Raw genomic sequence first — 16,094 nt, 5'->3', positions numbered from 1 at the left:
CAGAGGAGGGAGGGAGAGAGAGAGGAGAGAGAGAGAGAGAGGGAGAGAGAGAGGAGAGAGCTGTCTTCTTCACCCAGAATTTGGGAGGAGCTGCCATTTGAGTGTGTGGAGATGGCTGTTTTCCCCACCTAGAATTTGTTTTTTTTGAGACAGAGTCTCAAGTTGTCACCCTGGGTAGAATGCCGTGGCATCACAGCTGACAGCAACATCAAAGTCTTGGACTTCAGCGATTCTCTTGCCTCAGACTCCCAAGACACTGGGACTACAGGTGCCCACCACAACTCCTGTATTTTCCTGTTGTTGCAGTTGTTGTTTTATTTGGTGCAGGCCAGGTTTGAACCTGCCAGCCTTGGTGTATGTGAACAGCACCCTACCACTGAGCTAGAGGTACTGCACTCCACCCACAATTTGGGAAGAGCTGTGTGTGGGGGGTGGAACTATCAACAGAAATGACTGTGGTCTTTTTTCTTAGTTTGAGCGTGAGAACAGAGGAAGACTATTTCTCTCTCTAGTCCTGTCACTCTGGGGACACTCAATGAACAGGACAAGCAGGGCATCTTACCTTGTGTACACAGGATTTTGCATTCAGGAAAAACAGCTCCACGGTGGTTTTATCCTTTAAAAACGATATGCTCTCAATGTAAAACCTGAAAAACAACACAAGAGTTTGTTCCTTAGATTTATTTCCTTCTCTCAGCATGAGTTCATTTCTTCATTTAGTGTTGCCCAAAAGCAGAGAGAGAATTTTGAAGAACTGGGGGAGGATTGTGCTTTATTTTCCCCTTTTTAAAAAAAGAAACCTGCAGTCCAGGCTTGCACACTATGGAGGCATGTGAGTGTGTGTACATACCTGCAGGTAAAATCGCTTACAGAGTGTCTTCATGTCTTGGAAGATGAGTTAAAGAGAAACCCCAAATGGCATCCAACTGCAAACACAAAGTTATCTGGGATTGCTCATTCTTTGAAACGCCTTCTGGGAGTTCACAATACCTCAGACAGCTTCAAAACAAAGCTCAGGTGAACTCTGAGAGTTGAAAGCCTAAGTCTGCTGAGCAAGCACGAGGTAATTGAACCCGGAGACCTGCTGGAGACTCAGCGGTTTTCAGACTCCCAGGTCTGAGGGCCCCATGCCTACCTCACCCCCATGTCTGGGGGAGTTTTAATCACACCCTCCCTCATTCCCTCTCATCCTTCCAGGCACTGGGTTTTCCCTTGGCTAAAAGCCAAGCTCTCAGTAGCCATCAATCTTGTTTTTTTCTCATGCAAATCAGAGAATTCTGGGCCTCACTCCCTCCACCATTTTCTAAGATTTTGCTTGTTCAGTACTGAGAGCCGAGGTTGCAGGCCCCCATTTTAGGAGCACTCGTCTGACAGCCCCACCGTAGGGAGGCGGGGAGGCTGAGTCTTTTAACAACTTTGTTTTCTCCATCCTGAAATGATGTGGCTGGCTTCTAACTGCTGGCACTCTGGGATATGCCAGTGGCAACCTGGGGCCTGGCAGTTTTCCTCAAGTTCTGGAGCCTCTCTTCATGAATAATACACACAGAGACACAATGGCCTAGGACAGCTCACAGCTTTGACTGCCAAAAGAGAACTTGCTCTCAGATCTCTTAAGAGTCACGGTCAGCCAGGGGTAACGGGCCAAGGTAGCTCCACAGAATCATAAGCTGGGTTCCTCTCCTTCAAAAATGATGAAACGTTTGATAAATACAGGTGAACAGGCTGTGAATGACTTTATCACTGCCTTGGTAAAATCATTTGCTAAATTCTAAACCTTAATGTTGAATCATCAAGTGAAGTTCCAGAAAGAGAATAAATCCTTTATATTTGTACTTAGGCTTAACTCGTAAAGGAGATTAACGAAGTTTGAGGAGTGTTAGATTGGGTTAAGAAAGTTAAGTACAAAAGTGGTGAAGGAAATGAGGAGTTGGGGGCGGGGAGCTATAGATACGACGTGGCTGCTGCTGCTGCTTTAGAAATGGGGCATCCCTCTGTCATTGAAGCTGGGCTGGAGACAGTGCATGCAGGCCACCATGCCTGGCATTCCTTGTTTCTTTTCTAAAATGGGTGTTTTGACCACACTTAGATTTAGGAAAAGAACTTTATCTGAGGAATGCTAGTCCATTTAAATTATCAGGCACTAAGGCCAGTGCAAGGGCTCAGGACTATAATCCTAGCACTCTGGGAGGCTCAGGTGGGAGGACTTGTTCAGCTCAGAAGTTTTGAGACCAGCCTGAGCAAAGTGAGACCTCAACTCCACACACACACACACAAAAAATAAAAAAATAGAAAAAACAGCTGGATGTTGTAGTCCCAGCTACTTGGGAGGCTGAGGCAGGAGGATCAATTGAGCTCAGGAGTTTGAGGCTGCTGTGGGCTATGATGAGTCTGCTGCACTCTGGCCTGGGGAACAGAGTGAGACTCTGCCTCAAAATAAAAAATTGTCAGGGCAGTGTCTGTGGCTCAAAGGAGTAGGGAGCTGGCCCCATATGCCGGAGGTGGCGGATTCAAACCCAGCCCTGGCCAAAAAAAAAAAAAAAAAAAAAAAATCATCAGGCTTAGAGAGACATTAAAATGAGACATATCAAATCCTACTTTTCCGCTTGACCTATGTGGTCATCTCTTGAGATCATCTCTTGTATGCTATTGCTACAAATGGTTATAAATTAATAATGTTACACTGGATCTCATAATCCACACCCTATAGATTAACATTGTATAGACAATCACTAATCAAAGTTACTTCTGTAAACCAATGAGAATTCCTGACAACTGGGTGTCAGCCTACTTCCTGTCCCCTTTTTTGCCTTGTAACAGAGGCCATGGGAGCTCACGTTCAAGGTTACTTGGGTCTGTGTTCTCCCAGCACCTGCCTGTCCTTACTGTGTCCTTATATTTTATGCCTCAGCATCTTCCTTTTAGATTGATACCTCAGAGGATTTTGGAAGGATTAACTTAGATAATAAATGTAAAATAGTAAAAAGTATCAACAATTGGTAATAAAATTCTTTCTTCTGCAATTTAGAGCTGTGGGGCCTAGGAAAGTCACTAAACTTTCTGAGTCGAAGATTCTGTATCTATAACATGGAGGTAAGGACACGCATCTAGGAGGTGTGTGATGTGATTTAAATAAATTATATTATATAGGAAGTGTCTAGTACAGTGCCTGGCAGATAGTAATGTTTCAAGAAATTCTAACTATTGCCCGGTATGGTGGCTCAGGCCTATAATCCTAGCACTTGGGAAGACAAGGCGGGTGAATTGCCTGAGCTCACAGGATGGAGACCAGCCTGAGTTCTCATCTCTAAAAAGAGCCAGGTGTTGTGGCAGGCACCTAGACTCCAGTTACTTGGGATGCTGAGGCAGGAGAATCGCTTCAGCCCAAGAGTTGGAGGTTGCTGTAAGCTATGATGCCACAGCACTCTACCAAGGGCATCAAAGTGAGACTTTGTCTCAAAAAAGAAAGAAAGAAAGAAATTCTAACTACTGAGGCTTGGTGAAACTTACATTATGTTTAAAGAACTTAAAGCACATGATGGGATTTGAACTATATCTGAAGGGTAAGAAAAGATGGAATTCCATTGCATAAAAAGAAATCCAGGTGGGGAACATACTGTAGGTAAATTTGGGAAATATAAACATTCATAGTTTGGCTTTCACCAAGACAGAATTTGTTGTTATAATCGAAGTATTGAGAATTTTTTTTTTTTTTTTTGAGATAGAGTCTCACTCTGTCACCCCAGTTAGTAGAGGACCATGGCATCATAGCTCATAGCCACCTCAAACTCCTGGCCTCAAGAGATCCTCTTGCCTCAGTGTCCTGAGCAGCTTAGACTGCAGGTACCTGCCACAACATCCGGCTTCTATTTTTAATAGAGATGGGTCTCGCTCTTGCTCAGGCTGGTCTCTGAACACCTGAGCTTAGGCAATCCACCTGCGTCAGCCTCCCAGAGTGCTAAGATTATAAGCATGAACCACCATGCCTGGCTATAAAAAAATTCTTTTTTATCTCAGGAATGTGAGGCTCTTTAAATGATCAGGTCCAGAGAGGTGTTTAAAATGCAACTGCAGTCACATATCACTCCCCCTTGAGCTAAATAGTTAGCTCTTGAAGCCGTTTACTCTGTGGGCTCTAGACTAACTGCCGTCAAGTAGCCATAAAATGTCAGATGCTGGACACCGCAACTCACCCCATAACTTAACTATGCATAGCCAATCACTAATCAATGTTATTTCTGTAAACCAAAGAAAATTCCTGACAAATAACTTTTGTAATCTCCCCTTTTCCTTTTTTCTTTCAAAACTCAAGCTTCCCCTTTGTTCTCCAAGAACTTCCCAAGGCAACTTAAAAGTGTGTGCTTGGCTGCAGTCCTCAGTCCTCAACCGTGGCCCAAATACATTCTCTATGTTAACTTTGCCTTCGTTTCTTCCTCTTAGTGGACAGTATGCTCCCATGAGTTTAGTTCCTTCTGCCCTGACACGCACTGTGGGGACCAACATGAGCCCTTCAGAGGTGGCCAGTGGTCAGCTGGTGCAGGGGCCTGGAGGGGAGAGAGCTGTGCTCAGCAGAGGCGCTGCATGTTGGATTGTGGATGGGCAAGTCGATCACACCTGGAACCTCCGAAGGCCTCGGTGGAGGAGATGAGCTCAGCTGCAAGGCTAGATGACCTACGGTATGCAAGTTTCCTTGCGTCTCCAAGAACGTGCCAGTTCTGCTAGGTGGTGGTGGTGGTTTCGGCTCTTGTGGATTTCCTGGACATTTTTATCCTATAAAGGGACATAACATGACCAGGTTTCCTATTGGCAGCCTGAGCAGCAGCAGACTCCCAGCTGACATTTACTGAGCTTTTACTTACATGCTGGCCAGTGTGCTAAGTGCTTTCCATGTGTTATCTCATTTAATCATCACAACAACCTTGGCAGGAGATACCTTTTCACAGACATACATTTCGTAGACACCGAGTTTCAGGGATCTGTCCCCTGGGCAGAGGGCCTTGGTTTTAATTTGGGTCTCTTTGACTCTGCTTTTTTTTTTTGAGACAGAGTCTCACTCTGTCACCCTGGGTAAAGTGTCCTGGTATCATAGCTCACAGCAACCTCAAACTCTTGGGCTCAAGAGATCTTCTTGCCTCAGCCTACCGACTGGCTGGGCCTACAGGCCAGCTACTTTTTCTATTTTTCTATTTTTAGTAGAGATAGTCTCCCTCTTGTTCAGGCTGGTCTTCAACTCCTAAACTCAAGTAATCCACCAATCTCAGTCTCCCAGAGTGCGAAAATTACAGCATAGCCACCATGCCTAGTCAGTAGTTGACAATGCTCTTGCCAGAATCCCCTGAGCTGTCTCTCCCGGTTCATTCAACCCATACTTAGCAGGATGCTAAGCTCTCAATAATTATGGGCATCTCAGTCATGTAGAAAAAGCAGGCAGAGAAACAAGACTAGCGTGATGCTCAGTAAAATGTTACTGTGTACAGAATTACATCTGTTCTCTATTGCTTCAAAAAGCAAACCAAAGCCTGTGGACAAAAGATATAAGGTGACAGCTTTTGGATTAACCTAAAGAAATTCTTTTTTTTAAGAGATAGTCTCACCCTGTTGCCTGATGCCAGTATGCCGTGACCCCAGCCTAGCTCATGGCAACCTCAAACTCCTGGGCTTAAGCTATCCTCCTGCCTCAGTCTCTTGAGTAGCTGGGACTACAGGTGTCCTGATTAATTTTTCTATTTTTAGTAGAGACAGGTTCTCACTCTTGGTCAGTCTGGTCTGAACTTCCGAGCTCAAGCAATCCTTCCACCTCACCTTTTCAAGAGTGCTAAAATTATAGGTATGAACCAGCTTCCCTGGCCTAAAAATCATTTTTATTTATTTAGTTTTTGAGACAGAGTCTCACTCAGTTGCCCTGGGTAGAGTGCCATGGCATCATAGCTCACAGCAATCTCAAACTCCTGGGCTCAGGCAATCCTCTTGCCTCAGCCTCCCAAGTAGCTGGGACTGTAGGCACCCACCACAATGTCCATCAAGTTTTTCTATTTTCAGTAGAGCCAGGGGTGGGGATGGGGGTATCTCACTCTTGCTTAGGCTGGTTTCAAACTCCTGAGCTCAAGGGATCCACCTGCCTCGGCCTTCCAGACTGCTAGGATTATAGGCATGAGCCACGAGCTGGTCCTTCTTCAAGTTGGAGTAGTCTCAGAAGGGAAGTGCTCTCTCTGCTCCTCTAAGAGCCCAGGTCCGATTAGTAGAACTCAAGGTCTGTTTCCTACTGTGTCTGTCATTGCTTTTCTCCTTCACTTTAATTACTTCAATATACCTCTAACAGAGAAAGACTATTGAAAACATACATCAATAATTTTCACACTAATAAGGCTTGCAATAATTTCTTAGTATTATTTAAAATACGGTCTTCATTTGAATGTTCCTGTTGTCTCCAAAAAACTTTGTTTTTAAATTCTGAAATTCTGTTATACAATAATTAATGCTGTCTTGGTCTTCAGCAGGAGTCACATACATATGTGAAAGTCTCAAGGCTTGCTGGCTGGATACAAAACAAGTGATGCTGACCAGAAGGGACCAGCCTGGGGGACAGCACGGCATGTTCCTCCTACTCAGGTAGAGCTCCCCTCACCCAGATGTGGGTATGTGACTCAAGCTAGACCAGTCAAATTCTTTCCTCTTAGAAAATAAACACGATTAGAGTGACCTAAAGGACTGAAGATGGTTACTATTTATTTTGCCAGTTCTGATGAAACCATTCATTGGTTCCCGCTCCCCAGATCCCTGCAGAAGCCCTGGCTCTGTTTTTCCCGAGGCCTTGTTAGCTCAGTTTCCCTTCCACTCTGTTTACTTTAGCCACACCGGTTTCTTTCCCTTCCCCCAGTGCTCTCCACAAATCATTTCTTTGATTCTTCAATACAACCAGATATAATAGACAGCAAATCACAACTCCATTTCACGGATGACACAGCTGAGGTACAGGGACGGAAGGTCATCATCTTCAGGGCACACAAGCTAGGAAGCCGTAGAGCTGTGACTCAAACTAAGGTCTGATAAACTTCTAAGTTCATATTCCAAACCAGTATGATAGACTGCTTTCTCATAATAACAATCATATGGAAATATAACATGTGCACCATGGTACGGAGGCCCACGAGAGGGATGCAGATAACTCCACATATGAATCAAGAGGAAGGATGCCGCCAAACTGAAATCCAGAGGACTCAGTGCCACAGGAGCGGGGACAATTGAGCTGAGTCTTAAAGAACGCATGAGTTCACCAGGGGACCAAGGTAGGAAGGGCATTCCAGGCACAGGGCTTATCGGCCAGACCTGTCTTCCTGCCAGTCTTTGCGCACCGAAGAAACCACATGCAGGCTGCTGAGTGGCTCCGTTCCAAATCAGTCTGTGGCCCATCCAAATCTGAACAGATGCCTTTGTGCCTGAAACTGGGTTTGCCTTGTTTCTGAAGTCCAAGCCCCTGACTATATCATAGTTCCAAAAAACAGGTCCCTATCTTATTTCCCACTACTTTCTGGCGACCCGCCCTGGAGCCTCCTGCAGTCTCGGTATCCAGTTGCCACCTCTCCCTCAAGTCAAGAAGGTCATTGTAATTTCTTCCTATTTATCGTGTGTATGAAAAGTATGTATGATCCTTGGGGAAAATGGCTCTCCGGGCACCCTATCAACACATACCATGAACTGAAAACAAAATCTAGGGATTCTTAGTGAAACGAAACAGCCTATCCCAGACTCACAAAATAAAGACCTTTTGTTTCAGCCCTTTTTGCAAAAGGATACTGTTTCCTTTCTGCGTGCTTACTGTGAGTGATTTCACGAAGACTTCAAGTTGAAGACCATGCATCAATTTTCAATTTCAGAATAAACACAGGTTTTTTGAATAGGTACATGTTTTAAAGACAAACCTCATACAAGTATTTAACAAGTATGATTTCTTGAGAAAATAATTTGTTGGGGAAGGGTTTTGTCTCCACCCCTTGGCTCCTCCCATCAGCATTTTTTCCCTTTCTTGCTTCACCCAATTACTCCTCAGTGATGACAGAACATCACACCACAAGGCATGACAAAGATGGCTGGACTGGAGGGGACGCAGGCCTGTCAGCCAGATGACAGCACATGGCTGTCAAAAGGCACAAAACTGGAACTGCTCAAGATGGGCTGTCCTTTGAAAAGTCACTTATATTTAGGTGGCCGCTGCTTTCATCTTGTGGTATTTATTCATCAGTGGCACAAGTGTTGATTGTTGGGTGAGCAGGAGTGTGAATCCCAGTGCTAATGCTGACTGGTCCTGGGCCTTTGGGCCAGCTGCCCAGTGGCCTGTGCCTCTTCCTCCTCTTACCCCCACACTGGAGAAACGGAGCTGTTTTAAACACGCTCAACATAGTGGGTGGCATGCAGTTCAGCCACCAGTGAGTGGCAGTGATTATTAACACTACATTGTTATTGCTCTACCCATGGGTTGGAAACATTTTTAAAATTCTAACTGTAAAAACCAGAATAGAAGTTTCAAAGATCTTCCCTGAAGTCTTTTTCTCAAGGCAGTAAATGGTTCTGGGTGTGATGGTTCATGCCTATAATCCCAACGCTTTGGAAGGCCAAGGCTGTAGGATTGCTTGAGTTGAGGAGTTCAAGACCAGTTTGGGCAACGTACTGAGACTCAATGCCTACAAAAAATAGAAAAGTTAGCCTAGCACAGGGGTACATGTCTGCAGTGCCAGTTACTTGGGCAGCTGACGTGGGAGGATCACTTGAACTCTAAGTTTTAGGTTATGGTAAACCATGATATTGCCACTGTACTCCAGTCTCGGTGACAGAACAAGACCTTGTCTCTCTCTCTTTTTATTTTTTTTGGAGACAGAGCCTCAAGCTGTCCTGCTGGGTAAAGTGCTGTGGCATCACAGCTCACAGCAACCTCCAACTCCTGGGCTCAAGCCAGTCTCCTGCCTCCGCCTCCCAAGTAGCTGGGACCATAGGCGCCCGTTACAATGCCTGGCTATTTTTTTTGGTTGCAGCCGTCATTGTTGTTTGGCGGGCCCGGGCTGGATTTGAACCTGCCACCTTAGGTGTATGTGGCTGGCGCCTTAGCCACTTGAGCCACAGGTGCCGAGCCAAGACCTCGTCTCTTAAAAGAATAAATAAATGCTACATTTTGTGTTCCTGATTTAACACAAAACAAGAAAACATGGTGAAACCAATGCTCTTCCTTACACTTAAGAATGTTTCTCCCTGATTAATCATTCTCCCTGATTAAGTACATTTTCTTTGTTTTCCAGGGTTTTTGCTGTGTCTGACTGATTATCTTCAAAGAAGGTGAATTGGGCAAGAATTGCTCAATGGTTCTTCATTCTGAACAATGCTGGGTTTGTGACTGGCGGCCAGGGAGGGCTTAGTCAAAGTGCCTCATTCTAGGTTTTGTTTAATTACTTGGGTAATTTCAGGCACCCACTGCAGCCGCACACTTAAAGAGATTTCTATCAGATCCTCAGCCACGTTCTGAGCATGGAGATCTCTGTTTATTGCTTATAATGATCCTGCAATGTAGTCACAGTCTTGCTTTATAACCATGCTGAAGGCTGGAGTGTAATTTCAGTGTATTTCATTTTCCCCAAGCTATTATGCAGTGCTTACGGGAGTCCAATATGTTCCCTTTCATCTCTGGGAGGGAGCAGCCTTGGAGAATCCCCAGGGGAAGCACTATTTGCTTCGACTCTGCTCTGCTGCCCGGAGAGCTCTTTCTCACTTCTGAATTTCCAGACAAGGCTAGAACCAGAGAGGGTCCCAGGTAAGCCTGTAGGAACCTGCCCTCTGGCTTCTCTCCTGCAGTGTGACTCTTTCTGAGTTTGCTCGAGGGGGAGGGCGGGAGGCTCAAAAGAGAAAGGGCCTTGCTGTGACCTGCCAGGAAGGGGAGGGAGCCTTCCCCCTAGGCTGCCTGCAGTGGCAGGTCAGGTAAATTCCACATGTTCGCCTTTTCCCTGGAAAACAGTCTGCTACCCAAGCAGGGGCAGCTGCTTGGGGAGGGAGTAGGAAGGACAATTGTATAGGGAGGTAACAGCTGGGTATGGTGAATGGAAGATACATGATTAGATTTTCCACCCAGGGTAGAGGGGAATAGGTCAGACCCAAGATAGACAAGCGGAAGCCTTCCACATGCAAAGGTTATATATCCCATGATAGAATGTTTCACCCACTGAACATGGTTTAAGACAGCTTCTGATAGTTATAGCTTCAAAACAGTTAACATTTATAGAGTCTGCATTAAATGTTAACACTTGTAATCCTCCCCCTACCCCACCCCCAACAGACAGGTACTACCACCAGCTCCACTTTACAGGTGAAGAAGCTGATCTGAGAGGGCATCAGAAGCCACACACAGGTGGGATTTGAACCTGAGAATGATGCTAAAGCACTGCTCTCAACATATTTGGCAATATAAGCGTCTGGCAGTGCCAAAGATATTTTCACTGTCATGACTAGGGAAGAGATACTGGCATCACTGGGTGGAGCCCAGGGACAATGCTTGGTGTCCTCCAGCTCAGCTCAGCTCCCTAACCAAAGAATGATCTGGTTCCCATGTCAACAGTGTGGCTGTTACGAAGCTCTGCACTGAAGGCCAAGTTTTTAGCCTCTTTGGTTTATAGCTTCTTTTGTCCTCACAGCACTAATTCTTTCCTTCTGATGTTACCTTGAAGCTTCACTCTTCGTTGGCCTGAAACACACACACACATAGTCCCAGGTTTTTTGTTTTGTTTTTTGAGGCAGGGTCTCACTCTTGCCCAGGCTAGGGTGCAGTGGCACCATCATTGCTTGTGGCAGCCTCTAACTCCTGGGCTCAAGTGATCCTCCTGCCTTGGCCTCCCATATTGCTGGGACTAGAGGTACTCCCCCACCTCCATGCACAGTTGATGTTTTTCCTACTTTTATTAGAGATGGGATCTTGCTCTTGTTCAGTCTGGTCTTGAACTTCTGGCCTCAAGCAATCCTCCCACCTCATTCTCCCACATAACTGAGACTACAGGTGTAAGCCACCACTTCTGACTACTTGCTTTTTTTTCATTTGAAGACAAACTTTTTATTGATGTATAACAGTAAAAAATGTACACAAATTACAAGTGTACACTTCACCATTTCTCAAAGTTAACAAGAAATAGTTCAAGAAGTTCCCCTTTGCTCCTTGCAAGACAGGGCCCTGCCCCCAAAGTTAACAATGTTGTGACTTTAGTATCATAGATTATTTTTCCTGGTTTGAAACTGTATATAAATGGTTATACAGTAGTTTTTTTCCCTTTATTTTTAAGGGCTGTTTTGCTCAGCATTAAATTTGTGAGATTTATTGCTGGGAGTAGCAATGTTTTATTCCCATTGTTGTATTGTACTCCGTGTTAGGAACAGGGTACAATTTACTTATTACACTGCTGGTGAACATTCGAATTCTTTTCAGTTTCGAGTGTTAGGAGTAGTGATATGGTGTGTATTTTTATACAGGCTTTTTTGTGAGATACATAAACATTTATGTTGGTTCTATATCTAGCAGCGATAACTAAAATAAATAAATGGGGGCCAGGTGAGGTGGCTCACACCTGTAATCCTAGTACTCTGGGAGGCTGAGGCAAGAAGATTGCTTGAGTTTGGAAGTTTGAGACCAGCCTGACCAAGAGTGAGACCTTGTCTCTAGTGAAAATAGAAAAAATAGCTGGGCACTGTGGTGGGTATTTATAGTCTCAGTTACTCAAGAGTCTGAGGCAGGAGGATTGCTTGAGCTCAGGAGTCTGAGGTTGCTATGAGCTAGGCTGATGCCAGTACACTCTAGTCTGGGGCAAAAGTGTGAGATTCTGTATCAAAAAGTAAATAAATAAGGCCAGATGCAGTGGCTCAGGCCTGTAATCCTAGCACTCTTAGAGGTTGAGGCAGGTGGATCACTTGAGCTCAGGAGTTCCAGACCAGACTGAGCAAGAGTGAGACCCTATCTCTCTAAAAATAGAAAAAACTAGTCAGCTGTAGTGGCACACACCTGTAGTCCTAGCTACTCAGGAGCTGAGGCAAAAGGACTGCCCAAGAGTTTGCTGTCAGGTATTATGCTATAGCATTCTATCTAGGATGACACAGTGATACTTTGTCTCAGAATAAATAAACAGATAGAGAGATAGATAGACAGATAAGACTTGATCAAGTTTCTGCTCAGCTAGGGACATAATCAACAAAAGAGAGAGACAACCATCAGAATGGGAGAAGATATTTGTATGCTATGACAAAAAGCTATCAACCATAATCTAGAAAGCACTTAAGAAAATCAACAATCATGTCCCTTGCACATTAAAATTTGGGCAAGAGACATGAACAGAAACCTTTCTTATGAGGACAGATGAATCACCAACAAACACATGAAAAAATGCTCATCATCCCCAATCATCAGAGGAATGCAAAGCAAAACCACTTTGAGATACCACCTAACTCTAATGAGAACGGCCCACATCACAAGCCCCTGCGGTGACCGATACTGGGGTGGGGGTGGAGAGAAGGGAACACTCATGCACTGAGTTGCTGGGACTACAGTCTAGTTCAGTCTCTATGGGAAGAAGTATGGACTCCTCAAACAACTAAAGGCAGACCTTCCATTTGACCCTGCAATCCCATTTCTGCATATCTATCCAAAAGAGAAAAGGACAGTTTACCATAAGGACATTTGCACGTGAATGCTTAGAGCAGCTCAATTCACAACTGCAAAGATGTGGAAACAACCTACAAGCTCTTCAACACACGAATGTATTAATAAACTGTAGTCTATGGATACCATGGAATACTATTCAGTTGTATAAAAAGACAGACATTTTATATCTTTTATAACAACCTGAACAGTTTTGTAGAATATTCTCCTAAACAAAGTATCACAAGAATGGAAAAAATAAGCATCACATGTACTCAGTTCCAATTTGAAACTAGTGAGAGTGAGACCCCAAATCCTAAAAAAATGGAAAAACCCAGCCGGGTGCCATGCGAGCACCTGTAATCCCAGCAGGTTCCAGAGGCTGAGGCAGCAGGATGCCCACAGCCCAAGTCTGAGGTTGCAGGGGGCTATGACGCTATTGTACTCTGCTCAGGGCATAGGGTAGGACTCTGTCTCAACAACAACAACAACAACAAAAAGCAAAGAAATAAAAATAAAAAGTAAGCAAGGAAATAAAAAAATAAAATTAACAAATACATGCTCACATGACAGAAAAACTAAATTAAATTCAAATAGAGGAGAGGGGAGGAGAGGATAGGTAAGTTCTCACCAACCGACATAATGCACAGATACACCGCACACTTGCGGGTGAAGGACACAAGGACAACATGGACTTAACCTTACAAAAGCAATTTGTGTAACAAATTATATGTATCCTCATATTAATACGAAATTAAAAAAAAAAAAGAATGCTCTGGGAAATGCTTAGTAGTAGCCAGTAAAGCTGAATGTGTGCACGGCCCTTTCACCCAACAATTTCACTGTCGGCTAATTTTTTTTCCTTTTCCCTTTCTTTTCTTTCTTTCTTTCTTTTTTTTGGTAGAGATGGGGTCTGTGTTCTGTTGCCCAGGCTGGTTTGCTGGCCTCCCAAAGTGCTGGGATTATAGGCATGAGCCAGGACACCCAGCCTATCTGTTTCTTAAAACTTCAAAAACACTAGGCACACCCACCAAAAGATAAGACCAAAAGGTTAGAGAGGAAAATGAGCAGATTTCCAGAAACACTCTGTGATACTTGCTCAGGGAGCATGCTGAGAAACAGCCTATAAGAAACTGGAATCAGGCTCAACCATGTGTTTCAAAGAACTCTGCGTCTTTCTTGAACTCTTGCATGTCACAGGGGTATTCAGCGGGCTCCATGCAGATTTTATTTGAAGCCTATTTTGCTTATCTGTGGTGTTGGATATAGAGAAAACTATACACAAACATTTTTTTTGGCTCACCAGCTTTCGTTAATGTTTGTAAGTTTAACGTGTGGCCCAAGACAACTCTTCCTCCAATCTATGGCAGGGAAAAAAAAAGATTGGACACCCCTGTTGGATCCTTAAAGATGGAAGTTCAGAATAGTTTGGGCCACTTAGGGGTCATGGGTGACATTAATGTAATCAGCAGGTGCAGAATCCATGTTCTGGGATACTGTTCATTTATTCTTTCCTTTCTTTCTCTTTCTTTCTCTCTCTTCTGCCACAAAACGCTCAGCTAATTCTTCTATTTTTAATACACATGGGTTCTCGCTCTTGCTCAGGCTGGTCTCAAACTCCTGAGTTTAAGGGATCCTCCCATGTTGGTCTCCCAAAGTGCTAGGATTACAGGCATGAGCTACTGTGCCCAGCCTTCATAGTGCTTCCTTGAGTCAAACAGTCTAAAGATGTAACATTCAAATCCAGGCAAGGTTGAAATAAAAAGGCTCTGACCTTGCAGCAACTCTGACAAAGAGGTAGCAGTCTGCCTGCACATTTTCTCCTAGAATTCCCCACTAGTGTTGTGAGTTGTAGTTAGCTGGGAGTGTCACAGACAATGCTCAGGGTGGTCACTGATAGTCTTAGGGTATGGCAAAGGGGACTTGGAAAAAGGAGGAGGAAAAGAAGGGAGAGGAAGAGGGAAGACAATAAAAAGAATAGAACAAAAAAGAGGCATTCGGAAGAGTAAGGAAAAGGAGAATGAAGATGCTAGGATCCTGCCTTGGACTGGAACGGGGTGGTACCAGCCTGAGCCACCTGACCTTGCCCTCCCCTGAGGGAATAGGAGCTTTTCCAGTGAGGTCACCCAAGACCCTGCATTCCTGTTGAAATGCCTGCTTGCTCCCTATCAAGCTTTTCGAATGCTCACATCTGGGCCGCATTACCAAAGGGGCCCATGTGTTTGCAGAAGATAATTTATGGCAGTGAGATAACAACTCCCAGCTCGGAGAAGCCCCCCCCCCCCCTGTAACCCGGGGGAGTTTGGACTCACACAGAAACAGAGAGCTGGTTAAATCAATTATGGTACATAAGTAAATTATGGTGTCTATGAACACTTAGCTCATACACATATGTAGCACATATCTTCAAGATTTTATAACTGGGGAGAAAAGACAAAGGTTCATCCTGAAGTCCTAAGGGACTGGGACGAGCCTCACACGTTTTCTTTGCCCTGTGCAGAAGCCGTGTAAGTTTCCAAGCTGCTTCCTGTATCCCAGGGGACATAAACCCGGGATTTATTAACCACCCCCATGTGCAGGACCTCAGCGCTCAGCTCATGAGTAAATGACACAATACATGTCAAATATTTAGCCCTGTGCCTGTTACGAGGTTTATGCTACATTTCAATACAGAGAAAACTTCTTGAGAGCAAAGCCGTGCTTTTCTTTTCCACAAATCCTACAGTTACAAAATGATCTTTTCTAACCTTTGCATAATGTTTCACAAGATCATTTTGTGTCCCTTGCTCTCTCTTGGAGTTCTCACAGCCAACTTCTCTGAGACCACAGGTGTCATCTCCGGCAAATGTGGAGTGAGACTCAGCGTGGTGTACACCCTTATCTTTGAACTACACCATTGCAGCAGCTTCCTAACTGCCCTGCTCCATCCCCAACTCAGAAATCAGATTATTATGCTCTCAAGCTCAAACCCACAGGTCCCAAGGCTCTGCAGCCTAACCCTACATTGTCACCTTTCTTCTGTGGGGCTTCCTCCCCCAGGCTGACACACCCAGGCTCGCTCCCTCCACCCGGCCTGTGCACTGCGGTTCCCTCAGGCTGGGAGAAACTTCTCCAGAGGTCAGCCTGGTCCCCACCTTATCTCCTGCATGTCTTTGATCAGTGTCACCCTCTTTGGGAGGCCCTCCCTGACTGCCTATTTATAATTACAGCCCCAGCTCCGCTCACCCTCCCTATCTCTCCTCCCTACTGAGGTTTTTTGTTTTTGAGACAGAGTCTCACTATGTCACTCTGGGTAGAGTGCTGTGGTGTCAGAGCTCACAGCAAGCTCCAACTCTTGGGCTTAAGCAATTTTCTTGCCTGAGCCTCCCAAGTAGCTGGGACTACAGGTGTCTGCCACAAGGCCCAACTAGTTTTTTGTTGCAGTTGTCATTGCTGTTTAGCT

At 44.8% G+C, this 16,094-nt stretch overlaps 1 protein-coding gene across 4 annotated transcripts in view; it reads right to left on the bottom strand.

The window, feature by feature from the left end:
* Positions 1–16,094, bottom strand: part of FRMD4B (FERM domain containing 4B) — a 163,410-nt gene that overhangs the window by 105,199 nt on the left and 42,117 nt on the right. For all 4 annotated transcript variants that reach the window (XM_023510692.1, XM_023510695.1, XM_023510694.1 and 1 more), the window contains exon 5: positions 563–647. In XM_023510692.1, the coding sequence (XP_023366460.1) occupies positions 563–647 (85 nt within the window). The remainder of the gene's footprint in view (positions 1–562; positions 648–16,094) is intronic.

The sequence above is a fragment of the Otolemur garnettii genome, unplaced genomic scaffold (assembly GCF_000181295.1).
Source record: "Otolemur garnettii isolate 467f Iridium unplaced genomic scaffold, OtoGar3 scaffold00015, whole genome shotgun sequence".
Lineage (NCBI taxonomy): Eukaryota > Metazoa > Chordata > Mammalia > Primates > Galagidae > Otolemur > Otolemur garnettii.
This window is presented reverse-complemented; position numbering and strand designations above follow the sequence as displayed.